Genomic DNA, 27,627 nt, shown 5'->3' on the forward strand with positions numbered 1-27,627 from the left:
AGGAGTCAGCTCTCACTTTGCCATCTGGGGCAGATTTATTCTCCCATAACTGTTTAAAATAAAAATAAAATAGTACAGCAACTTCACTTTACTGGACTTCTGCATGAACCCCTCTCCTCAGCGGGGCCTCTAGGCGACTGAGGAAAATAGCGCGCAGCTACCGGAAGTGACTTCATGGGAAGTCAAAGGTCACACAAACAAAATAAAAGCTCCCATAATATAAATACAGAAAATAAACATATATAAATGTTGTGGATGAGTTTGTTTTGTGATGTGATCAGTCCTTCTTAATGATCAACACCTTGAAAACCAAGGACATGGTTATTGACTTCAGGAAGACATCCCCCCATCCTGCACTAACAGTGGTAAATGGTGCAGCCATTGAACTGGTGGACAGTTATAAGTATTTGGGGGGTTGTTCTTGATAAGGCTCTGTCCTTTGAGTCACATTTTGCTGCTACAGTGAAAAAGGTTCAACAAAGACTGTACTTTTTAAGGAGGTTGAGAGGTTTTAATGTTTCATCTGAAATGATGACTCTTTTTTATAAAAGTTTTATTGAATCTGTTTTAACCTTCTGTATCATTGCTTGGTATGGTAATATTTCTTTGAATAATAAGACCAGACTTAGTAACCTGGTTAAAGTGGCTAGTCAGATTTCAGGGAGGTCTCAGGTCCAGCTTGTGGACTTCTATAACAGGCAGGTGCTGAGGAAGGCAACCTCTGTCATGTTGTGTTCAGATCACCCTCTCTTTAATGATTTTCAACTGCTTCCATCAGGTCGTCGGTATAAAGTGCCTGCAGTGAAGACAAAGAGACATAGATTGTCTTTTGTACCTAGTGCTATTATCATGGTTAATAACACTAAACCATAAGGGTTGTTGCCATTGCACACTGCACTTTTTTGATGATAAATTTAGGTTGTTTCCTCTGGGCTTATTTTCGTGGGTATGTGTTGTGTTTGTTTTTATACAGAGATGTATGGACATACTGCAAATCAATTTCCCATTGACAATAAAGTTACCATTGAACATTGAACCCATCTTCTTCTTTGTTCCTTGTCACTTGTGATGGTTTTCCCATTCTTGTCCTTGACTGGCTTACTTGGGTTGAAACTTTTTCCTGACAAGGTCCGGTTGATCTCATACACTCACCTCATGTTGTTCTGCTTAGCTGCTGTTTCTGCCTCTTCTGTCATACTGTGCACAAATTGTCTTTTGTCCCGTCTGGCACTCTTCTTCACTTCTCGGTTCACTTCCCAATATTGGGCTCTGAGGTCTGTTTTCTCATGTTGGTCTTAACATCTGTTAATTTTTTTGCTTCACCTCCTTTCTCTTCTCTATCTTCTCCCATGTCTCTTTTGTCATCCCATCTTTCTGCTCCCTCTTCTTCTTCCCCAGGACTTTGGTGCAAACGGCCTTACAGGTCTTCTGTATTTCTGTCCAGGGGTTCTCTATTGTCTCATCGACCAGATCCCCCAGCACCTCAAACCTGTTCCTGACTTCACAGTCGAACTCTTTTGCTTGCTTGCTGTCTTTCAAAAACTGTATGTTGAACTTGTGGGGACAGTTGGGACGGTTGCCACTAGCAAATGTCCCAACTCTCCCGGACCATAATACAGTTTTATGTATACTGAGGTGTTTTCATAGTGTTGCAATAATAACGAAAGAGGATGTATGTTATATCAGAAGACACGGTGGTAAGAAGACTGATCAATTTGTTTAACTAACTCGTTTACACAAGGCATTTTGTAGAGGGCACAGGAGGCGTGGTATTTTTCTTGAAACAACAACCTTTTTTCTCGAAATGATCAATAATATATTTTTCTTAATGTAGCCCCAATATTCTTTCGTAGGGAAGTGAGACGTAGTGAGAATGGTGGAGAAACGGCCACGCCTGTGATCTGACGTGACGCTAACTGAGTGCAGACCGTCAGCCCCGTTCTTGTGGGTCACATGACAGGCCAGCCTTCCCGACTGATCTGAAACACATCCCATAACCATGGTAAGCACTTTACCAAATACCGACTTTAGTGCAACGTTGTGCATTCCGAAATTTGCCTGTGTGTAGTTTTGACCGCTGGAAAAACTCATTTTGACTGTGTAATGTGATTTGATCTAAAGTCACCTACGTGAATGGTCCTTTGGCCTAGCTCAGCGTTTGACAGCAGCTAGCTAAGCTAACTAGCAGCCGACTGAGTGAAGCTATCGAGCGAGTAGATGCAACATTTGTGTGTTTGTCTTTGAAACACTCTTCGTGCTCCTATATACAGTATGATATTTGCAAACAAAGGCTGCGGTAAACATCAACATTTCTGACGCAATTTAAATGAGACTGTACAGTTAGGTTTTGTTAGTGTCGTCTTCCGCTTTGCTGTGTCATATTTTAATGTAAGCATCTGAATGTTGTGGCATAACTCCGACTTAGAGTAACCGAACAGGACGCCTGTGTGGTACACATACACACGGAAACATGTCGTATGAGATTGTGCAGGCGAGCCTGGGCTCAAATACTTGTAGCAGGTTAGCTTCGTTTGGTCTGATGGACATTCAGAATACTCAGTCGTTTCTATAAAACTTTTTTTTTTTTTAAATCACGGACCGTGGTCACTGTCTCTGTGAGGCTAGGATGATCCTGCCATTAAACTTCATTAGTAGATACAGCCATCCACCTAGTCGGTCGTGACTTCAAACATGCAAACAAATCTGACTCGATGTGTTTTGGATTTAGACATGAAAACAACTAGGGAGTCTGCTGAACTCCTCAGACTGTTCCGTTTTTTCCTTTCTCTTTTCTGGCGTTATAGATCATTAGACAAGTCAAACTTGAGTTCTTGCTTTTTATGCTGTGTTGCATGAAGAAAATCCTACTAGATCAATCAAGGAGTGATATAACTTGTATTTCCATCCTCTGTTGCAGCCAGCAACACAGCAGTCACCCCAGGATGAACAGGAGAAGCTTCTGGATGAAGCTGTGCAAGCTGTCAAGGTCCAGTCGTTCCAGATGAAGCGATGCCTGGTAGGAGCATTTCAGTTTATAGGACTATCATCTTGATTGTGATGTGCTTTTTAAACCACTGGCAATAAAAGTCCAGGAGTATCCTTAGGAAGAACCTAAGGATACTCCTGGACTTTTATTGCCTTTTTGATTAGTCATATTTTTGTATTATTCTTTTTAATCAATAGGGATGGCCGATATAACCTCAAAATTCTGTTATGATATTTAAAAAGACTGTGCAATAATCATATTTCTTATACTATGGGGAAAAAGAATGAACTAAGTTTTATTGATGTAAGTAAATGAGGGGCATTTTCCATCCTTCTGTCTGAGAATCAGTTAATCCCCTTTTCTTTTTCATAATGATGTCTCAAAGATGTCACATTGATGTCTCAAAGATGAATTCAAGGTCCATTCAGGCTGTTCAGTGTGTTATACAGGGAGTGCAGAATTATTAGGCAAATGAGTATTTTGTCCACATCATCCTCTTCATGCATGTTGTCTTACTCCAAGCTGTATAGGCTCGAAAGCCTACTACCAATTAAGCATATTAGGTGATGTGCATCTCTGTAATGAGAAGGGGTGTGGTCTAATGACATCAACACCCTATATCAGGTGTGCATAATTATTAGGCAACTTCCTTTCCTTTGGCAAAATGGGTCAAAAGAAGGACTTGACAGGCTCAGAAAAGTCAAAAATAGTGAGATATCTTGCAGAGGGATGCAGCAGTCTTAAAATTGCAAAGCTTCTGAAGCGTGATCATCGAACAATCAAGCGTTTCATTCAAAATAGTCAACAGGGTCGCAAGAAGCGTGTGGAAAAACCAAGGCGCAAAATAACTGCCCATGAACTGAGAAAAGTCAAGCGTGCAGCTGCCAAGATGCCACTTGCCACCAGTTTGGCCATATTTCAGAGCTGCAACATCACTGGAGTGCCCAAAAGCACAAGGTGTGCAATACTCAGAGACATGGCCAAGGTAAGAAAGGCTGAAAGACAACCACCACTGAACAAGACACACAAGCTGAAACGTCAAGACTGGGCCAAGAAATATCTCAAGACTGATTTTTCTAAGGTTTTATGGACTGATGAAATGAGAGTGAGTCTTGATGGGCCAGATGGATGGGCCCGTGGCTGGATTGGTAAAGGGCAGAGAGCTCCAGTCCGACTCAGACGCCAGCAAGGTGGAGGTGGAGTACTGGTTTGGGCTGGTATCATCAAAGATGAGCTTGTGGGGCCTTTTCGGGTTGAGGATGGAGTCAAGCTCAACTCCCAGTCCTACTGCCAGTTTCTGGAAGACACCTTCTTCAAGCAGTGGTACAGGAAGAAGTCTGCATCCTTCAAGAAAAACATGATTTTCATGCAGGACAATGCTCCATCACACGCGTCCAAGTACTCCACAGCGTGGCTGGCAAGAAAGGGTATAAAAGAAGAAAAACTAATGACATGGCCTCCTTGTTCACCTGATCTGAACCCCATTGAGAACCTGTGGTCCATCATCAAATGTGAGATTTACAAGGAGGGAAAACAGTACACCTCTCTGAACAGTGTCTGGGAGGCTGTGGTTGATGCTGCACGCAATGTTGATGGTGAGCAGATCAAAACACTGACAGAATCCATGGATGGCAGGCTTTTGAGTGTCCTTGCAAAGAAAGGTGGCTATAATGGTCGCTGATTTGTTTTTGTTTTGCTTTTGAATGTCAGAAATGTATATTTGTGAATGTGGAGATGTTATATTGGTTTCACTGGTAAAAATAAATAATTGAAATGGGTATATATTTGTTTTTTGTTAAGTTGCCTAATAATTATGCACAGTAATAGTCACCTGCACACACAGATATCCCCCTAAAATAGCTAAAACTAAAAGCTACTTCCAAAAACATTCAGCTTTAATATTAATGAGTTTTTTGGGTTCATTGAGAACATGGTTGTTGTTCAATAATAAAATTATTCCTCAAAAATACAACTTGCCTAATAATTCTGCACTCCCTGTACATGAAGTGTTTCTTGAATCATGAATGTGTTTTGGATGTGATATGTAATATGCAATATATTTGTGGCCTGCAGGACAAAAACAAGTTGATGGATGCTTTGAAGCATGCCTCCAACATGCTGGGTGAACTAAGGACCTCCATGCTTTCTCCAAAGAGCTACTACGAGCTCTGTATTCTTTACATGTGCTGATTAGACATTTATGTCTCATCTAAACTTGCTGACTGTATAACAGATACTACTAGCCAGTCGTTACATGTCACAGTTTATAACTTTATGATGTTTGAGGTGGGGTTGTCATATTGTCATTCATTTGCCTTCAAATATGTTAATCATATTTGAAGGCAAATGAAGCAACAAGCAGGCGAGAGATATTCACTTGAAAAGGACAAGGAGAATAAGCTCTGCCTAGTATTTTACTGCATGGTCACATTGATTTGGGGAGAAAACTTCAGACACTGGGCCAGAAGCTGAAACAGCATGGACAGTATGCTTGCATTACAACAATATCTTGATTAATAAATGAGAGCTGAATGAAGGCAGCGCAAAATGATGTTTTAAAGTCCAGAGCTGGCTGCCTTCTAAAGTCAAACACTCTGACCAGATTGTCATTGGAAATCCCATCCAAAATAGTCTTAGTTGAACAACTGTTGAAAAAAGGCAGAGCTACTGCACTCATTTAATTCATCCCCGTTTTTAGTTCTACTGGTGCTTCCTTTTCGGATTTTTTTGGAGTAGGACTTGGTGTAAACTGTAGGCTTATGGAGCTGTAATGTAAAATTGAAAGAACACTTAATGCTTAGGTGGCCTGGCAGTATTGCGCCTGAACACACTGTGTGCAGATTGAAAGTGAAGCCACTACATTATAAACATGCTGCAAGGAACGGTATTGTTGAATGTATATGATTTGTGGCGTGTGTGCATTGGTCCCTAACACTGTCTTCAGATATGGCAATCTCTGATGAACTCCACTACTTAGAGGTTTATCTGACTGATGAGTTTGCCAAGGGACGTAAGGTGGCAGATCTGTATGAGCTGGTCCAATATGCGGGCAACATCATCCCCAGACTGTGAGTATCAACCAACCTGAACTTCTATCAAACGTGGAGCATTAGTGGCGTCTGTTCAGCACTGTCTTCCTTTTACCCAATAGAGAGACGACATTAACATTTCAGCCATACAAATTAAGTGCTAAAAAACATAGCATTTCAGCTCATAAACTAACCAAGACATGTTTGGTCTGAAAAGGCTGCAAATGTGTATTGGTAAGGCCAATGTCTCCATGTTATCTGCTTTTTGTTTGAACTGATATTTTCCTCCTAGGGCTATTTTATTATGGTGATATTATTTCAACTCTAGGCCCCTGTCCCAGTTTTCTACCATAGTTTTCTACCTGCATTTATGGATCTGTATAGCTCAGACCATACACAAGCAAATGTGGGCTGGTCCTTGTGTATCTGTGTCCAAATATTTAGACATTTGAATGCAGAGGCAATGTTTCAGAATTAAATATTTCAAACTGTTGAGCTGAAGTGAAGTCTGTTGATGTAATGTTAATATGGATTCTTGTTGTGATGTGTGGATTTTTACCCCTCAGCCATAAGAGGCTAATGGGGCTATTGTTGTCACCATGGCAGGTGAGTAGGTGGGTGGGCGGATAGCGCGAACATCTAAGTTTGTGAATGCGATAACTGGAGAATGAGGTCACGTAGGAGCTTCAAATTGATACCATAGTTGACTCTGCTATGAGACTCGAACGAGTTTAATTCCTGGTGATTTTGACCTCTTGGTCAGAGTTAAGTTTAATGAAAATCCTCTCAAAATCTTGTGAATGCGATAACTTGAACAACGCGACATAGGATTTTGAAATTGATAACATAGGTGTCTCTACTAGGAGGGTGAGGGTTAGCAGTGGTGGTCACCAGTAAATGTGCAAAAGTTACTTTTACACATTTGTGAGTAGTCACATTGGTGTAGGTGAAATGTGATGAATCTGCATTTGTGACCTTGTGTGACTGTTGTCTGTTTATACTAACTTTATACTCTGAAGTTGTGGTAGATGTCTGTCTAATGAAGTCTTTTTGTTTCCTCCCGTCTCCCCAGTTATCTGCTAATTACAGTGGGTGTGGTGTATGTTCGGTCCTTCCCGCAGTCTCGCAAGGACATTCTGAAGGACCTCGTTGAGATGTGCCGTGGTGTCCAACACCCACTCAGGGGCCTCTTCCTCAGAAATTACTTGTTGCAGTGTACTCGCAACATACTACCAGATGATGGAGAGCAGTCAGAGTAAGTAAGCTGAGCTTTTTCCCTCTGTGTGCACCCACAACTATCACGGTAGCTGCTCATTGGGTCCATGCATGCAGATACCATCGCTCAGATTCTGTTCTTCACAGTGGTGCTGCTGTTGGAATGTCACTGAATGTCTATTCCTTGCTTGGCTTGACCCAGGTTCTCTGTGGACCTCTCTCTTTTAAGTCTACCCCCCTTTTTTTTTTTCAACATTTCCATTACAAAGGAGTGTTTAAACACACTGCCCCCAACAACCGGTGTTGCAATATCTTTGCTACACTATACTATTTGCTTGTCTGCCTTTACATTCATATGAACTTCAATGACATCCCGTTCTTAATCCATAGAGTTTGCAGCTATATATAAAAGCTTTGACTATTCTCGGAAGGCTTTCCACAAAATTTAGGAGTGTTTTATGGACTTTTTAACCATTCTTACAGAATGGCATTTGTGAGGTCAGACACGAAGAAGGCCTGGTTCACAGTCTCTGCTCGAACTCATCCCAAAGACAGTCTATTAGGTTAAGGTCAGGACTCTGTGCAGGGCAGTCAAATTCTTATGCACCATATTTGCTCCTCCATGTCTTTATGGACCTTGCTTTTTGCACTGGTGTGCAGTCATGTTGGAACAGGAAGGGCCCAACTGTTCCCACAAAGTTGGAGTATAAAATTGTCCAAAATGTCTTGGTATACTGAAGGAGTAAGAATTAAGTAAGAACCATTCACTAGAACTAAGGGACCAGGCCCAGCTCCTGAATTTCACCCCCCCCCCCCCCCCCCCCCCCCACACACACACACCTTAATCCCCCCTCAAGTGCCATCTCCTTGCAACTGACAAACCCTGACTCATCCATCAGGTAATCTGACAATCCAAAGAACATGTCTCCCCTGTCATGCTTTACACCACTGCATCTGACGCTTTGCATAGTGATGTAAGGCTTGAATGCAGCTGCTTGGGCATGGAAACCCACTACATGAAGCTCTCTACTCACTGTTCTTGAGCCAGTCTGAAGGCCACTTGAATTTTAGAGGTCTATAGCGATTGAGTCTGCAGAAAGTTTGCAACCTTAACACAGAGCCTTGTAGGTTTGGATTTTTTCCCCTTAATTATAAACACCTAGAAACTGTAGTTTGTGTTTACTTGTGTTATCTTTCTCTAATATTAACATTTGTTTGATGATTTGAAACATTTAAGAATGACAAACGTATAAAAACAAGTAGGAAATCAGGAAGGGGCCACATCTTTGTATGTCTGCTGTATTGTTTTAATGCTAGTATTTTGTTGGGTACTCTCGCCCCAGCTGTTTAATACATTGGTAACTTCTTATTAGAAGTCATGATTGAACTGTGACGTTATTTTAACCAGGCCTGCAACGCTCTTTCAGAATCTTTATTCCATATTTAGTGGTGAAGAAATTTCTAGTAGTTGAGGTTATGTATAAGTGACATATAATGATCATGATAAGTGAAACAAACAGAGAAGGTAACATCACATTCACAGAAGGAACATGACTATGAAGATCAAAGGTACTTTATAATAATGGCTTTTTAAAACATATAGATGTTAATTATCGCTGTATGTGTGATGATGTTCCTTCATTCAGATTGCCCCATAGGGTACATAGAGACACGTATACATGCTTACACTGTGGTCATTATTGTAAGTAGGGATGGGGATTGATAAGAATTTGGTGATTCCGATTCTATTATCGATATCACTTTGAGAGTCACCACCATCCTAAGCAGCATATGAAAGACATTACATTCATGCAAATTATTTACATGCTGAGTGGCCAAATGTTTGTGGATGTTGCAGGTGTTTCCACTCTTGTTGTGATCAGCGTTGGGGTCATTACTCCAAAAAAGTAAAGTGAAAAACATTATTACACAGAACACCTTTCTTAAAAGTAATGCATTACATTACTTAATTTCTTCTAGGAGAAAGACATTCGTTATGCTGCTTTTTACATTGCTTTCAGGTTACTCTGTAAAATTACCTCGTAATGACCAATCATTACGAGGCGTGTGGGGCTAAGGCTACAGCCTCACACGCCAACACAAATTTCTATCCTAAAAAGAACACACATGATCTTTTTCTTAGTATTTAGGTATGAGCACAAAGATGAAAACCAGCACAAAGAGACTTAATAGAATTTATTAACATTTAGGTGATGTAATGTAGATGTGATCTGTGAAAATTAGGGACACCCCCTCTGTACTGGACTTTTCTATTCAGGGATATTAAGCAGGATTTTTCATATAATAAATTATTAAGTCCACTGTTTGGATTAAAAAAACGCGTAACTGGTCATGGTGTTATATTAGTATTTTAATAGTTGATACTGGAAATTTAGAAATCACCAGAGGGGAAAGAGAACTCTAGTCCTGTAATCTTCTGCATCCCTGTTGTTAAATTGCAGCTTTTACTCCACAGGGGAACAGAGGAGATGACCGGTGACATCAATGACTCCATCGACTTTGTCCTTCTAAACTTTGCGGAGATGAACAAGTTGTGGGTTCGAATGCAGCATCAGGGTCACAGCCGAGACCGAGAGAAGAGAGAAAAGGAGCGACAAGAACTTAGGATTCTGGTGGGCACCAATCTAGTTCGGCTCAGCCAACTGGAGGGTGTCAATGTGGAGAAATACAAACAGGTGTGTCTTTGTGTTTTTGCTGAGACTAGATCTGCACAGTGGGGACTGGTCTCAGCACAGAAATCGATTTGTTACTGTCATGTTAGAAAGAGGAGAGCTGCTCGTTCTCTGGTGTCTTCGACACTGATCATGACTTTCAGAAAGGTGGAAGTGATGTTTGATTATCTGCATTTATTTATGTTATAGTAATAGGGTTGTTATCAACTCAAGTAACGTTATGTTGAAATTACCTGACTTCCTGTGTCTTTTCTGCATGTACTGGAAGTCCCCAAAGATGTGATATAATGACATAAGGTGCACATTGCTTTATTTTCACCAAAATAAACAATGGCCACTGTTATGGCTTTATTATGTGGTAATGGTTTGACGCACACATTAGGGCTGAGTTATGTGCTCCAGTGAGTGATCATCCTATCGGCCTCCTATGAGCGATAGCATCACCGCTGTGGTGGGGTGGTAGTGGAGGCTATTTCTTGAGCATCGATGATTCTTTTGACATTGAATTGTAATGTTTCAGTCTTCAGCGTCATGTTTGCTACATTTGACATGTATTTATACCGTACATACTGTTGGTGTATTTATGATAATTTGGTATTTGTTCAGTCAAACTGTTTTTCCTGTGTGCCTTTTTCTCTCCACAGATTGTTCTTCCTGGAGTCCTGGAGCAGGTTGTGAACTGCAGGGATTCACTGGCTCAGGAGTATCTTATGGAATGCATCATTCAGGTACCTTATGTGAAAATTCTCAAGTCTCTAGAAACATTTACAACTAATCCAGTAGACTAGACTTTACTTGCTATTTATAACACTGGATTTAAGGAATCGTAGGGATGACCAGAAATCAGTTAGTAAAAAAAAACAAACAAACACTGTACCATGTTAAAGGAAAAAAAAACGGGGGATTGATCAAATGTAGGCAGATTTGTTCCACTCGCCATGTTCTTGTATTAAAAGCACTGACTCATTGGATGCAGTCCCCCAATAACCCAACATTATTTGAAAAATTCAAATTCAAATGGCCTTTATTTCAGTCTTGGAGCATCCTGGTTGTTTCAAATATATGACGTGCAGTCATAGTCATTCAGGCCTTAACTAAAATAATCTCGTCTCCGAAGGTTTTCCCAGACGAGTTCCACCTTCAAACACTGAATCCTTTCCTGCGTTCCTGTGCTGAGCTACATCAACACGTAAATGTGAAGAACATCATCATTGCCCTCATTGACAGGTATGGTTTTATTTGTTGGAATGTAGCAGAGCTACCCAATGAGCAAACTGGAATTTAGTGCTTTTTGAGACTTGTTGACCACTCATTTATACTCATTGACAGTACCAGTTACAGTTAGCCATATATTACTTTATTCTATACATTTTAAAAATATTAGATTTGTATTTAAATATTTGTATCTTAATCATAGTCAATTAAGAATTCTCATTCAACCCAGCACTTATGTCTTTGGACATAAGTGTTAGGTTGTCGGAGGAAATTCGCACAGGGAGCTAACCAGAAAATTCTAGCCAGTGCTAACCGTTTCACCACTGTGCTGCTCCATAAGCCTGTTCATTTACTCTGGTCCCCAAGCTTAAACCTTTAACTGCAAGATGAGGTTTCCAGCATTTTGTTCTTCCTGTTTAAAGTAATGATGATTTGCTCATAATAATGCTTGTTCAGCGGTGAACATTATGAATCTTTTAAAACCCTGATGCACAGCTGAGCTCAAGGATTTACTGTCTGTTTATGGAGATTTTTTTTTTAAGCCACTTTCTGATTTGTGTTTCAGACTTGCTCTGTTTGCTCATCGAGAAGATGGCCCAGGGATCCCTGCTGAAATCAAACTGTTTGACATCTTCTCTCAGCAGGTGGCCACTGTAATTCAGGTACATTTCCTTAAATTCAAGAAGGTTTGAAATAGGGGTGGGCAATATATCGAATATACTTGATGTATCGCGAGTTTTTCCACGTATGATGATTAAAATGCCTTTATCATAACCATCGAGTATAGGTTGCCGAGGAAATATTAAGCTGTCTGCACGTAATTCCCTGTAAGGTTTTTGGTTTTCTCCCACACGCAGAGAATGCATCATTTATTCCCCCCCCCCAATCGGACAATTTTCTGCGGCACATTTTTGGCACATTGCGCTGAGCGAGAGTGTTTATATACTACCATATAGGGAAAAATATGGCTATAGTGGGAGTTGCAGACTTGCTGTCATTTGGATTTCACAAGGAGGATGTCGAACAAAATGCAGTACCACAAATTTATTCCACCAGCTGAAAAGTCATCCCCTGCAAAATTACGAATGTTTTAAACTCCGCATGTGAACATCTCCCCACACACCAAAGAAAAGTTTAAATAAACCAGCTGTGATACGAACTACAACAGCTATCCACTAGAGAAACGGGGAAAAACAACACATGTAAGTCTGATTCCATGTTACTGTTTAACATGGAGTATATTTGTGGTTTTCGAAACTTGCAGTTTTGGAATCTGTGAGATCTCTGCTTTTAGACAATGTGCCATTGGCTTGGTTATGTGAAGTCGAGTGAGTTCTTGGCTTCCATGTTTGTGTTTAGGCACATTTTGCAAAATTATGTAACAGGTGTTTTAATTGTTTGTTGTTTTCGCTGTGTTTGGTGGTCGTAGAAATGGTTTATATGAGCTTTTAGCTGAGATTCAGAGGTTCAATGGATACCACACATGCTGATATTTACATAAAAAACCTGACTTCACAGAGGCTTAAGCTGCAACTCACCCGTGGTACCGGGGGAGCTGGGGCGCAAGACCTATCATGATATAGATAGATAGATAGATAGATAGATAGATAGATAGATAGATATATGAGTGTATCACAATATAGCCAAAAAATTGTGTGATATCAGATTTTTCTCATATCACCCAACCCTAGTTTGACCAAAGTAGATGACAGAGTTACTTTATTGAATGCAAAAAGTTTTCGGGAGAGAGCTATCCTTAACCATACGAGTGTTATTAAGAACAATCTTTTTTTAAGCTGCAGCTGAACAGAGCACATTAAAACCACATAATATTATTATGGAGCCACATTTAAAGTCTAACAGAGATGGCATATCATATTAGGATCTTAGGAAACTAGCAATCATTATTTATCAATTTTGATATCAGTGTGTTACAGGACAACAGTATGGTCAAAGGCAGATCCTCTCAAACTAGGTAGAGTACTAGAGTAAGTGTAACTAACAATGAAACTACTGCTCCCTTCTTTTGTCTACTTTTTCAGTCTCGCCAGGACATGCCATCAGAGGATATTGTATCGCTTCAGGTCTCTCTCATCAATCTGGCCATGAAATGCTACCCTGAACGTGTAGATTATGTAGACAAGGTCCTGGAGAGTACTGTGGAGATCTTCAACAAGCTCAACTTGGAACAGTAAGTCTCTGGTCCCTTGATGAACTCCTGAGTGAGCTGTGTAATGTCATGAAATCATAAAGCTGTGTTTAATAAAAGCTGCAGAATGCATTCATTCTTATAACATAAATTGCTTTGCATATTGAGATGTATTATTAGTATTATTGAGGAAACTAAAAACTTGGTTGCTTTCATGAGTTGTGCAGATGCAGCAGCAGATGAAAGGTTTTACATATCAGGACATAATAAAACTCATCTTAACATTTGGCAAATACACCGTCAGATGCACAAAAGCACATGATATATTATACAGTGTCATTATTTATTTAACAAGATGGTAAGTCAGTAAAGCAGTACAGCCAACTAAGTCCAGGCTTACTGCTTCCATGGGAATTAAAAAGGGGAAGTAGCAGCCAGGTCCTGATTACCACATGCACTATATTATTTTAGGGTTTTTACCTTACAATATAAAACGCCCTGAGGCAACTTTTGTTGTGATTTGTCGTTTTTAAATAAAACTGAATTAAAAATTGTACTTGATTGGCTGATCATCAGTTAAATGTGAGCACCTCTGGTTGCAGTTTGTAGGTGTGTCAGTAGTGAGTCAGCTGTGTGTTAACACACTCTGAAGTACCACGTTACAATAATCACATTACATATTTCAGTAATGTGGCATGCTAACACTAAGCTAGCAAAGAAGTCGAAGTGATTTTTTAATGTTGTGCCGACCCCAGACCAGCAGACCCTTAACTTCAGCAGGTAACAGTCAGGCTGCAGGCTGTATTTCTACCTGTTTGTGTTTCTAATGTAGAATCACCAATTTGTTTGGCCCTTTGGTCTGGTTTTCAACTTTGCCTTGTGTTAAATAGCTGAAATCTAAGAGAAAGGTCAAATGTGTGTCCTCATTAGTATAGATTTGTGTTGACATGTGGGACTGTAGCATAAAGTCAAAAGCAATGTAACAATTACCGTAGTTAATTAATTAATTACGCAAAGTATTGGATTACTTTGAAGAAGAATAACAAGTAATGAGTAATGCATTGCTTTCTTGAGAAACGACTGCAACACTAGTGTTGCAAAGCGGGAACATCAGCAGTGATATGAAAGAATTCAATTCAATTCAATTTTATTTATATAGCGCCAAATCACAACAAAAGTTGCCTCAAGGCGCTTTATATTGTACAGTATACCCTATAATAATAGATATGGAGAAAAACCCAACAATCATATGACCCCCTATGAGCAAGCACTTTGGCGACAGTGGGAAAGAAAAACTCCCTTTTAACAGGAAGGAACCTCCGGCAGAACCAGGCTCAGGGAGGGGCGGCCATCTGCTGCGACCGGTTGGGGTGAGAGAAGGAAAACAGGATAAAGACATGCTGTGGAAGAGAGAAAGAGATTAATAATAGATATGATTCAATGCAGAGAGGTCTATTAACACATAGTGAGTGAGAAAGGTGACTGGAAAGGAAAAACTCATGGGAATGCATCATGGGAATCCCCGGCAGCCTACGTCTATTGCAGCATAACTAAGGGAAGATTCAGGGTCACCTGGTCCAGCCCAAACTATATGCTTTAGCAAAAAGGAAAGTTTGAAGCCTAATCTTAAAAGTAGAGATAGTGTCTGTCTCCCGAATCCAAACTGGAAGCTGGTTCCACAGAAGAGGGGCCTGAAAACTGAAGGCTCTCCCTCCCATTCTGCTTTTAAATACTCTAGGAACAACAAGTAAGCCTGCGGTGCGAGAGCGAAGTGCTCTAATAGGGTGATATGGTACTACAAGGTCATTAAGATATGATGGGGCCTAATTATTTAAGACCTTGTATGTGAGGAGCAGGATTTTGAATTCAATTCTGGTTTTAACAGGGAGCCAATGAAGGGAAGCCAAAACAGGAGAAATATGCTCTCTCTTTCTAGTCCCTGTCAGTACTCTTGCTGCAGCATTTTGGATTAACTGAAGGCTTTTCAGGGAGTTTTTAGGACATCCTGATAATAATGAATTACAGTAGTCCAGCCTGGAAGTAATAAATGCATGAACTAGTTTTTCAGTGTCACTCTGAGACAGGATATTTCTAATTTTAGAGATGTTGCGCAAATGGAAGAAAGCAGTCTTACATATTTGTTTAATATGTGCGTTGAAGGACATGTCTTGGTCAAAAATGACTCCAAGGTTCCTCACAGTGTTACTGGAGGCCAAGGTAATGCCATCCAGAGTAAGAATCTGGTTAGATACCATGTTTCTAAGATTTTCAGGGCCGAGTAAAATAAATTCAGTTTTATCTGAATTAAGAAGCAGAAAGTTAGCGGCCTTCCAGCTCTTTATGTCTTTAAGACATTCCTGCAGTTTAACTAATTGGTGTGTGTTATCTGGCTTCATGGATAGGTAGAGCTGGGTGTCATCTGCATAGCAGTGAAAATGTATACTATGTCTTCTAATGATACTGCCTAAGGGAAGCATGTATAATGTAAACAGAATTGGTCCTAGCACTGAACCCTGTGGAACACCATAATTGACCTTAGTGTGTGAAGAGGACTCTCCATTTACATGTACAAATTGGAGTCTATTAGATAGATAAGATACAAACCACTGCAGCGCAGTACCTGTAATACCTAAAGCATGTTCTAATCGCTCTAATAGGATATTATGGTCAAGAGTATCGAACGCTGCACTAAGGTCTAGCAGGACAAGCACAGAGATGAGTCCACTGTCAGAGGCCATAAGAAGATCATTTGTAACCTTCACTAAAGCTGTTTCTGTGCTGTGATGAGCTCTGAAACCTGACTGAAACTCTTCAAATAAGCCATTCCTCTGCAGATGATCTGTTAGCTGTTTGACAACTACTCTTTCAAGGATTTTTGATATGAAAGGAAGGTTGGAGATTGGCCTATAATTAGCTAAGACAGCTGGGTCTAGGGATGGCTTTTTAAATAAAGGTTTAACTACAGCCAGCTTGAAGGCCTGTGGTACATAGCCGATTATTAGAGATAGGTTGATCGTATTTAAGATTGAAGCATTAATTAATGGCAGGACTTCTTTGAGCAGTTTTGTAGGAATGGGGTCTAAAAGACATGTAGAAGAAGCAGTTGCTGCTGCCCATTAATCTGGGACGGGCTAGAAGACCATTTCCAATCAATCTGAACTCCATTGTGCAGTGAGAAAGATTATTCACAAGTGGAAAACATTCAAGACAGCCCCCCATCCAAGAGTGTATTGTCCCACAACATCTACCCCAAAGTCTGAGAAACTGCAAAAAACCCAAGAGCCTCTCTGACTCTGGAGGCCTCAGTAAGCATGTTAAAGGTCAAAGTGCAAAACAGAGGTTACAAGTATGACTCATTTGGAAATGTTGCCATTTTCCAAACAAAATGTCTTCTCTCTAAAAAGAATTTGACAGTGTGACTTCATTTTGCAAAGTTGCAACTGAACAAAGTCCTTTAGACAGATGAGACCAAAGTTAAGATGTTTGGAGAAGAACAAACACAGCATGTCAGCAGAAACATCTCTAAGCATAAATATGTTTACTTTTATGTGTGTCCTCACTCAGTTTCTCAACTTTATAATAATTTCCACAAACTTGATCTTTGACAAGAACCCATACTGATTCCCCCTGCAGGTATGAGGGTTTTTTTGTCCCTTGGGACTATAAACCTGAGTCAGCTTTTTTTAATACTGCAGGGGAAAAATGTTTTCACAGTCTCCCTTCTTCTCCCTCCTCTAGCATAGCAACGAGCAGTGCGGTGTCAAAGGAACTTACCAGGCTGTTGAAGATCCCGGTGGATACCTACAACAATGTGCTGATGGTTCTGCAGCTCAAACACTTCCCACCACTCTTTGAATACTTCGACTATGAGTCCCGCAAGAACATGAGTTGCTATGTGCTGAGCAACACATTGGACTACAACACCACCATTGTGGCACAAGAGCAGGTTATTAATCTAACATCTGTATATTATATTTGTATTTAAACTGACAGAGCATCAGACAAAACAACCCCCTGCCAACATTTTACATAAGAAAGGATGTGTGGTTTTCATAGATACATTGTTTGTAATTAATTTTTTTTTTACACATTTATATAGTTTCCCAACAACCTTGCAAATAGGGTTGTAAACGTTGACAAAAACCCCAAACTACAGTCGACGTAGAGAAGCCCTCACTGACAGATGAAAAAGTGATGTTAACAGAAATGACCTTATGTAGGCTGTTTCACCACAGCCACAGTCTCTTGCTGAATGCACACTGGTTATGTATGATTGCAGTATCATCTTGAAAATCCAAAATTTTGTTCTGTACTTTGTGATACAACTTGTCATATTTGCTTAGATTAGCGAGAAATTTGTATAAAAATAGCTGTTTTTTCATTTTTGTTTTAGTAGTTTCATGTTAAAGTATTCTTTAAGGTTTTTGTGCATTATTGTGCAGACATCTAGCCTGGTTACACAGACCATGTTTGTAAATAGTATCGGTTTAATGTTGTACCCTTTGTTCCTCCAGGTGGATGCCATCTTGAACTTGGTGTCCACACTGATACAGGACCAGCCAGACCAACCAACTGATGATCCAGACCCAGAGGACTTTGCTGAGGAGCAGAGCCTTGTGGGTCGTTTCATCCATCTGCTCCATTCTGAAGATCCTGATCAGCAGTATCTTGTAGGTGTTTGCGTTAACATTGTGTCTTTCTACGTTCTCAGTCATCAAGGTAGTGGTAGTCTTGAGTGCTCGAAAACAAGGCAACTGGACATTTGTACAGGCAAGGCCAACAACGTGCCATGGGCTCCTCTGTGTCACCCACTGTAGCTAACCTTATCATAGAGGAAGGGGAAAGTAAAGCTCTGGGCTGAGAGGGACAGCACCGAGCCACAGGTTCAGGTATGCGGGTGACATTTGGGTCAAAATCAAGTAGAAGAAACCTTCACTGATTTATTAGGGAGGATATCAGGGATCATGGGTTAAAAATGAAAAAAAAAAAAACCCTCTTAGAATGTGGTTGTCCCAACTGGACCTACATGAAGTCAGCTGTACACTCACATGTATTTCTACATCTAAAGGTCACTCTTTCTAGGATACCAATGTTCACATTTTGGACCACGAAGACAGATGGTTTGCTAAAATTAGGTCATCTATGTCCACTGTGAACCATCTTCATTGAATAGAGGTGGTAGCCTATGACACGAAGTATCAGCCACTTACTGTGCAGTCTGACATCCTTCCCAGCCACTTCAGGTGACCTCAATAGCTCCATTGATGGTGGGGTGGGACAGTGTCCTACACTGGTTTCACCCTTAATCCCCAGTGATAACCTAAGAATGTTTTTTCACACCTTGGATCATGTGATGACTCGCATGATTAATAGTGGATCAATAACCCTCAGGAACCAATCCAAGGTTTAAATTAACCGGGTGCACTTGCCTCAGTGGTTACTGCTACATCCCCTTTACTTCAGTGGTGAGAATGGGGAGCTGGATACACTGGTCCTGAACATGGGCATGCCACAGGGCTGTGTGCTCAGCCCGACGTTATTCACTCTATTTGCTCAAAACTGTTTTGCCGTTCACTTCACTAACACAGTCGTGAAGCTGTATTTTCATTTTTGTTTTACTAGTTTCACGTTAAAGTATTCTTTAAGTTTTGTTTGATACCAGCGTATTGGGTCTAATATTGGAACAATGATGAGACTCACTATAGAGAGGAGATCCAACACCTGACACAGTGTTTTTTTTAGACAACAACCTCGCCCTGAACACCAGCAAGACTTAGGAGGTCATTGTGCGTTGCAGGAGGTCCAGGCAGTAGAGAATGTGGACATCATCAAGTTCCTGGATCTCCACATAATATCTTACCTGTTGTTTTCTATTCTTGATTGTGTGTATATGTTAATGTAATATTGTTATGTGTGTGAAGACATAATGACAAGAAATGATTCTTACTCTTCTTCACTCCACCTTTTGTTTTTAGAATTGAAGAAGCCTCGTGGATGAGAGCGAATGTATTTGTGAAATTGTAGAAGTCCAGTTGTCTTCTTTTCAAGCATTTGAGACTAACCTGAAGAGTCGTAATTGTGCACATTATGCATTAGATATACTGCATAGAGTCCTGCAAGTGGTGTCCTTTAAGTTGCTGCTAAGGATTTTGAAAATAATGCTGCAGTGTTTCCTTTGTCCCCACCTTATCTAGTTCTTGGGAAAATTTCAGCAGATTACACTTCTGAATAAGTTTCTACTTCTGTGAATGTTTTTGCTGAGACCAGTGGTTTTCATTTAATTTCGTTCTCGTTTGGTTCAGATTCTTAATACAGCACGCAAACACTTTGGAGCTGGTGGAAACCAAAGGATTCGCTACACATTGCCTCCCCTTGTGTTTGCTGCCTACCAGCTAGCCTTTCGATACAAGGAAAACTCCTCAACCGTGAGCAAATGTTATTTTTCATCACAAAGCACATAATGCATTTTATCTTATGTCCTGTTATGAAATTATACCAATTTCTTTTCCTCTTAGGATGACAAATGGGAAAAGAAGTGCCAGAAGATTTTTTCTTTTGCCCACCAGACAATCAGTGCACTCATTAAGGCTGAGCTTGCCGAGCTGCCTCTTCGACTCTTCCTGCAGGGGGCACTAGCTGCAGGGGAGATTGGATTTGAAAACCACGAGACTGTAGCGTATGAGTTCATGTCACAGGTAGAATGTTTAATAATTCTGTCATGCCTTTAAATAGTTTATATACATACATACATACGTACACACTACCGGTCAAAAGTTTTAGAAGACCCGAGTTTTTGCAGTTTTTTATTGAAAATTATGCAGTTTAATGTCTCATTGCACTCTGAAATGAAAGCAGTAAGACTGAGAAAAGAAATCACTGAATCAATTTATAGACCAAAATGTATTCTAAACCTTTGACTCATCAAAGTAGCCACCTTTGGCAGCTGAACACACCCATGGCATTCTTTCTACAATAGAAATCAAATATTCTTCAGAAAGTTCTTTCCATATCTGTTGCAGAAGTTCCCATAAATGTATGGCACTTGTAGGTTGCTTTGCTTTCACTCTTCTGTCCAGTTCATCCCAAACCAGCTTGATGCGGTTTAAGTCTGGAGACTGTGCTGGCCACTCCGTTTTTTTAAATGTCCAAGTCTGTTTTTCAAGCATACTTGAACTTATGTTTTGGGTCATTATCTTGCTGTAGGATGAACCCCTGACCAACTAGTCGTATACCAGAGGCTATTGCATGGCACTGCAGAATGCTGTTCTGTTCTGAGTGCCTTTTGATGGTGAAGGAAACTGTACTCACTGACACCTTGATTGATTGATTGATTGATTGATTGGTAATAGATTTCAAACATGTAAACAATATACAGGTACATTTAGGAAAGAAAATAAGAGAGAGAAAAAAAAATACTACACAAAAAAATCAATACATTTCAATATAGCTGCCGTTCTGATTAATTTACATGTTGAAAGGGAGTGGGAAGAAGTAAACGCTTATTTAATCCCACCCCTTTGCCATAAATTATCAGTTAATATTTAGTCAGCTTCCTTACTGATATAATTTGTAATAAAATATAGTGAACAGATTTCTGATATACTATATACTATAATATAACATCATGAATTTTTTTTAGTCTTATTTTTTTTTTTAAATAGAGACATTCACTTAATGTCAATATTTTCCTTTTCTTTATAGTTTGAGAAGATCATATTTTTATAACTCTTTTTGAACTGTTTTATGTTTGGACATTGCTTTAATTCCATATTCAGACTGTTCCACAGTTTCACTCCATGAACAGAAACACAAAAGCTTTTTCTTGTAGTACGGACCTTCCCTGTTTTGAAGTTACAAACACCTTGACTTCTTTTGAAATTTCTCTGTAGGAGAAAAACGTTGGAACACCTGTAGTAGCACCAGCTTTCGAGGCTTGTTCAACCTCCATTACTGCAGAAGAGTTTTAAAATGGTTAACCCATGTTGTGTTCCCTGGAAAAGGCCTTTTTGTATAATTCTAAAATGTACAGAATTTTTCAGTTTTGGCTAACTTATCTTTTTTTAACCTCTGGCAGTTCACCACTTACCTTTGTACCATTTCAAGCCATTCACTGAACTTGAACGACTTGAACTGCAATAAATAATTGGAAAAATTGGGGTGCTCTAAAACTTTTGAGTGTATAACCAAAAACATAACTTTATTTTGTTGTATTTTAAAACAATTAGACCACTATAGTTCTCTTTCTCTGTCATTGGGTGGTGTTGTTCCATCCCCTCAACCTTTTCATCTCTTCTCTTGGTTCTCCATACATTGTCCACATTAGGCATTCTCTCTCTATGAGGATGAGATCAGTGACTCCAAAGCTCAGCTGGCAGCCATCACGTTGATTATCGGCACTTTTGAGCGAATGCGATGCTTCAGCGAGGAAAACCACGAGCCCCTGAGGACTCAGTGTGCACTGGCTGCGTCCAAGCTGCTGAAGAAGCCTGACCAGTGCAGAGCTGTCAGCATCTGTGCCCATCTCTTCTGGTCGGGTCGCAGCACTGACAAAAATGGTGAAGAGGTGTGTTGGAATTAAGCTTTTTTTTCCCCATACACTAACATAAAGTAGTTGAAGATGGTTATAGTAAAATTATGTGCATGCAGATGAATGACATTCTAAAAACTGACATTTAAATGGAATCATCAGTGTGTCATGTAGGACTTTGTTCTAGAGGAGGAAGTCTCCAGAAGGCTAAACAGTCACTTTATTAAACCCCAAAAGATTAGTTATGGAATCAAATGGATGTGGTATTGAGTGATCAGCAAGTTAATTTTTACGGTACACAATGCACTTTAACACACTGTATAATCCTGTTAATGCTACTGTGCACTTTAGTCTTTTTACATATCTCTAAATGCTCCCTGCTCATTTTACACATTTAGATCCGTGATGGTAAGCGGGTGATGGAGTGTCTAAAGAAAGCTTTGAAGATTGCCAACCAGTGCATGGATCCATCACTGCAAGTTCAACTTTTCATTGAAATCCTCAACAGATACGTCTGCTTCTATGAGAGGGAAAACGATGCGGTAGGACACTACTTAAAAAAAAAAATTGTTTGTGCTAACCAGTAACTGGTAATTTTGCCCAGAGAGAATAATTTCTTCATTGGCAATATGTATGAAACTTCATACTTCGCCTTGCCTCAAACCAACCACTCAAGTTCAAGTGTTCATTAACAGTTAGGTCTATAAATGTTTGGACAATGATACGGTTTAATAATGTTCGCTCTGTGCACAACAACAGTAGATTTTAATATTCAAAATTACTAAAACAGTGTAATTGTCCAGAAACTTAGACCTAATTCTCTATTCTCTTACAAAGCTGCAAACAGCAGTAGGAGGGCCTTTGCACCCTGTTGCATGTCCAAGCATGCCGTTGTCAAGTTGAACTACGGCTTGGGCGTGGTGTGGGTGAGCAGTTATCCGGTCTGGGATGTTGATTGGGTGTTGTTATTTACCCACTGAATATACTACCTTTGCCCACTAAGTGGTGATGGAAATTACCTACTTACTAGAAGTCACCCTAATGTATATCCTGCACGGATCCACCAACTGAAATTTTATTTACATGGGATGATGATTACCACCTACTGCTGATTATCTGTTGCCACTAGGTGGCATTGTGTCACTTAATATTAGATCCCGACTACAGTTGTTTTTATGCTGGCCACACGCCCCCTGTCATCGAGTTTGATGTCACATCACCTGTCGCGCGCCACCTTATTTGTGGCACTGTGGGTGATCGAGCACTTCTCTCCTTCTTTTTTTTTTCCCTTTCCCTTTTATGATCATGTTTCACTGTGCTGACGAATGACCTGGCATTTCTATAAAAATGTTGTCTTAATGAGTGTATTGAATCCTTGTGTTACACTCAAAAAGGTGCTTTGTGAGGTGACCTTGAAGCACTTTGGCTAGTCTGCTGAGGAAGAGCTCCTTGTGAAGCCAGAATATGTAGATACCAGAGGTGTGCTTTTTAGACTCAAGTTGGTTCGCACAGGTTTGTATATGATTTTGAAAATGAACTTCTGCCACATTCTTAACAGCATCTTGAATCTGGGCAGTTATTTTTAAAGTTATTTACTTAAATGTGAAGCAAGCCCCAACTTTAATTTCAGTGGTCACACTTAAAAAAATGTAAAGAGCCAGTTAAGGTAACTCGGGCATCTGACAAGGATGCCTCCTGGGTGCCTCCTGGGTGAGGTGTTCCGGGCATGTCCCACCAGGAGGCGGCCCTGGGGCAGACCCAGGACACGCTGGAGAGATTATATCTCTCAGCTGGCCTGGGAACACCTTGGTGTTCCCCTGGACAAGCTGGAGGTGGTGGTTGGGGAGAGGGAGGTCTGGGCTTCTCTGCTTAGGCTGCTGCCCCCGCGACCCAACCCCAGATAAGCGGAAGAAGATGGATGGATGGATGGACACTTAAAAAATGGCATATATATTGTGGCTGTTGATTGGTTCTCAGGACTCCTTGAGCCCTCCTCCCTGTGTAAAGTCTCTTCCCTCCTCGGACCAGGCCCGTGTTTTTATTAGAGCGTTTGGTGGAATTGTTTCCGTGACCAACTCTCGCATCCATGTTGTAGCTGGAATGAGCCTAAGCCATCAAATTGAAAATTTGTTACTTTTTTACAGTTGACTTTGTGTTAAGCTCAGTTTGTTGTTTTGATTTGAACAGTTGCTCTTATCTATTCCAACTGACCCACAGAGCATCTACATGAATACTTTGGTATGAGTGAATATTGTCCACAATCTACCACCTGGCTGTAGCTCAGGTGGTAGAGCAGGTCACCTACTGATCGGAAGGTTGGTGGTTCGATTCCTGGCTTCCCCTAGTCTGCATGCCAAATATCCTTGGGCAAGATACTAACCCCAAATTGCTCTCCGATGCATCCATCGGAGTATGAATGTGTGTGAATGTTAGCTAAAAGAAGCACTTAGACAAATATGCTTGTGCGAATGGGTGTGAATGGGTGAATGCACAAGTTGTGTAAAGCGCTTTGAGTGCTCAGAAGAGTAGAAAAGTGCTATATAAGAACCAGTCCATTTACCATTTACCAATAATATTAGAATGTAAACAGGAACCCTTGTGCTGTTCCTCCTCTTCCTCCCATCCAGGTGACAGTCCAGGTGTTAAACCAGCTGATCCAAAAGATCAGGGAAGACCTTCCCAACCTGGAAGCTAGTGAAGAGACGGAGCAGATCAACAAACACTTCCACAATACACTGGAGCATCTTCGTCTGCAGAGGGAATCCCCTGAATCTGAGGGCCCTGCCTACGAGGGTCTGGTCCTTTAAAGCTAATGTAGGTTGGGAAATATAAAGTCCATTTTAGATGTTCCACTATATTAAGAGTAGACGACCGCACACTATCACAAGAATAAAGAAGTTGTGTTAAAGGCCAGGAATAGAAATAAACATTAAGAGCTGAAAGAACTCAATTCAGTCCTTCATTTAGTTGTTGATGTCTCTTCATCATTCCTCCTTGCTATCCATCCTTGCATGTGTAAAGCAATGCTGCACGTAACTTTAGTGTGCAGTCGTGGCAAGTCTTTTATTTACCATTCCTTTATAAGGCCACAATTAACCAGTTTGTCTGTATCCTGCACTATGTTAATGTTGATGGAGGACTTGCTAACTGTGTCATCACGCCTTCAATTGTTGATATCTGTCCATATTGAGAAGCGAATGTAATAGCCGAGTGTATAAAAACTAGAGAAAATCTAAAAGTTGTAGTTCTCTCGCAGCGGGTTTGCATACGGCCTGGTTTCCTGAACATGAATAATCAATAACTCTGCTGTTCTTTAGGTTGACTTTGTGGAAACTTTAAACAGATTGTGCCAATCCAAACTGAAGACCAGATGACCGTGCAATCTTTGGCCGTCACACTTCAGCGTTCTTCTTTTTGCCACATCGTGCTCGCCATTCTCTCTCTCGTTAGGCTCCTTATAGTGTGTCTCATTTGAAGTCAGGACTTCTCACCACTGGATTGACCTGGTCAAAACTGTGGTGTGTTTGCATGCTTTAGTGTGCTTGGCATCAAAGGGCCAGTGTTTAGTTCACTCTCTATGGATCTCACTAATTACACTGTTTTACGTTCTTCCCCATGATATTTTTTGATAACAAACCATGTCCCTTTGGATGAACATGTTAAGGAGGTGCAGCAGTTCCTCAGGATTGTATGTTGACTGACTTGTCAGTGTACAATGGTGCAGAAGCTTTGTGTCGTTTTCCACAACATTTATTGATTTCTCTTTCTTGCTTATTAATATTGATTTGTTGGAGTCGGCATTGACCTGTTACTTTTTTGCTTTTAAATATGTGTTTAAATGCACTTGTAAATCAGATAAATAAAAATACAGATTAAGTAGAAATGATCATTGTCACTTACTGAAATAAAATTGACATTAACAGTACGTGAATTTTACTTATTTTACACACAGTATTTGTTGGGTCTGTTCCCACAAACCCTGCTAGTTCTAGAGACTTATTCATCATGAAAGAAAACAAGACAGTCGATCGATCGATTACTTGCGCAAGGGAGGCCTCATCTGTGTCCAGCACGAAAATGACCCCAAATCCGGCCTCCTCTCGCTGCCTTTTATTGAGAGACAGTTCACACAAAACACAGCAAAGCAATGCCCACATGGTTCTAAGGCATTGTATGTATATGTGTGAACTTTTATATGTAAGTAGGAGTGTGTGTGTGTGTGTGTGTGTGTGTGTGTGTGTGAGTGAGAGAGACCTCCTGCTGACCAAAGGGTCGTAAAAGCAGGAAGCTTACGACACAAGAAACAGATCTTTCAGATAGGATGTATCTACAATAAAACCTCCCCCAACACAAAGTGGTTACAGGTGTTCAGGATCAAAGGAATGGCTTTGATAATACTGCTTGAACTAAGACTGTACAAATTTAAGAAACACAATGGCAACATTCAACAATTAGACCTAACAGTATTTCATGAGTGTGATTAGACTATGCTGTGCTGTTGTATGTTGCTGAAGGATTATTTGGTTTTGGCTCAAACTTTGATTCAACGTTTGAAATGAAATAATATCAGTAACAGGTGTATTAAGATAGACATATAAGTCTATCTATATTTAAAAAACAAAAATCCCCGCCCCCTTTCACCATGCGGTCTGTCTTTATCCTTCAAGCTTGGCCCCTCTACTAGAGGCCTGGGAACTTGAGGGTACCCTTGCTGTTCCTAGGACTGTGCTCTTCTGGACAGAGATCTCTGATGTTGTTCCTGGGATTTGCTGGTCCCAAGCCAGCCACTCGCCTGGCTTGGGAGTCACTACACCTTTTTCCCCAAAGCCAATAGACTTGATTAACACCAGTATGCTGAAAGAGATTAAAGAAGTCCTTGTGTGTTTAAACAAGGGGGTCTTCGTTTTGTCTTTTGATTCCAACATCAGCAACATTCTGTCAACATGCTCTGTTACTCTTTCACTTTTTGCACTCATATCATCTTAAGTAATATCTAATCCTTTTGGCATATGTTAATATAAAGAAGTGCAATTTCATCAGTATGTTTTCTTTCACATTATAAAGAAATGATACTCTCCCTAACCCTCACTGGGTTATAATAATATGTAATAACACTGAAAAGGGGTCTTTTCTGTTTTGTTTTGTTATTTACTTTTGTGTATGACAAGCTACAAGTTTTCTCTGTCTGTATGTCAGTAACAAGCTCCCCCCACCCCGGGCTTTATAAAGTTGAGGTAACTTCATTAGAAGAGTGGCTGGAGAGAAACACCTTCCTAAATGACCTCACTGACTCCCTGGCCAGCTACTCTGGTTTGTACCATACCAAGGTAAAAACCCAGTGGTGCATGTTAAAATGGAAGAAAAGCAAGTAACTTCCTGAAAAACAGTGTAGTTATGTATTCTGTGCATGACTTACTCTACACTGTAACATGTTTTAGTACTCGATTATGATTATTATTACTGTTGCTAGGCAGTTTTCGTACCCATGAAGCTAAGCTGGTGTACTGTATGTTATCAATCTGAGTGTCTTAAAGTCAAATTCCCGACAGTTCCGGGGACTAAACTACTGAAGTGTGTCTGAGGAAGTGTGCCACGGTTCATCCTCTTTTCTGTCGAAAAAACTGTCGTATATAAATAACGGTTATGAATTTGATAAACTGTAGCTTTATTCATTCACATACCAGACTATGAATATAGCCCCCGACACAGACGGTGTTTCAGCATGACTTTTCCATTCTGCTCCCATTCGCAAACCTAACTTCAGGCTCATGTTTCAACTATCCTTTTCCCCAAGGAACTTGAACGCAACGCTA

The 27,627-nt window shown here is 40.3% G+C and overlaps 1 protein-coding gene across 4 annotated transcripts; it reads left to right on the plus strand.

The window, feature by feature from the left end:
• The first annotated feature begins 1,574 nt into the window (after window positions 1–1,574).
• Window positions 1,575–25,739, plus strand: vps35 (VPS35 retromer complex component). 4 transcript variants are annotated; one of them, XM_013266951.3, is made up of 19 exons: window positions 1,575–1,697; window positions 1,854–2,002; window positions 2,918–3,016; window positions 5,060–5,156; window positions 5,931–6,054; window positions 7,088–7,270; window positions 9,707–9,926; window positions 10,568–10,651; window positions 11,041–11,150; window positions 11,704–11,800; window positions 13,181–13,329; window positions 17,002–17,233; window positions 17,802–17,957; window positions 19,590–19,712; window positions 19,803–19,982; window positions 21,611–21,850; window positions 22,213–22,356; window positions 24,442–24,628; window positions 25,132–25,739. In XM_013266951.3, exons 2-18 carry the CDS (start codon window positions 2,000–2,002, stop codon window positions 24,619–24,621), a joined length of 2,421 nt encoding a protein of 806 aa, XP_013122405.1. In that variant the 5' UTR covers window positions 1,575–1,697; window positions 1,854–1,999; the 3' UTR covers window positions 24,622–24,628; window positions 25,132–25,739. The 4 variants fall into 4 exon arrangements, with proteins under 4 accessions (XP_013122405.1, XP_013122403.1, XP_013122406.1 ...); XM_013266949.3 differs by having other exon boundaries at window positions 24,442–25,739; XM_013266952.3 differs by having other exon boundaries at window positions 1,577–1,697; window positions 17,026–17,233; window positions 24,442–25,739.
• The last annotated feature ends 1,888 nt before the right edge of the window (window positions 25,740–27,627 follow it).

The sequence above is a fragment of the Oreochromis niloticus genome, linkage group LG1 (genome assembly GCF_001858045.2).
Source record: "Oreochromis niloticus isolate F11D_XX linkage group LG1, O_niloticus_UMD_NMBU, whole genome shotgun sequence".
Taxonomy (NCBI): domain Eukaryota; kingdom Metazoa; phylum Chordata; class Actinopteri; order Cichliformes; family Cichlidae; genus Oreochromis; species Oreochromis niloticus.

What these genes read in the sequence shown, in the direction of transcription:
- vps35 (XM_013266949.3), top strand. An exon ending in CGTATGAGTTCATGTCACAG is followed by an intron (nt 19,983 to 21,610) that starts GTAGAATGTTTA and finishes TGTCCACATTAG; the next exon opens with GCATTCTCTCTCTATGAGGA. An exon ending in CTGACAAAAATGGTGAAGAG is followed by an intron (nt 21,851 to 22,212) that starts GTGTGTTGGAAT and finishes TTACACATTTAG; the next exon opens with ATCCGTGATGGTAAGCGGGT.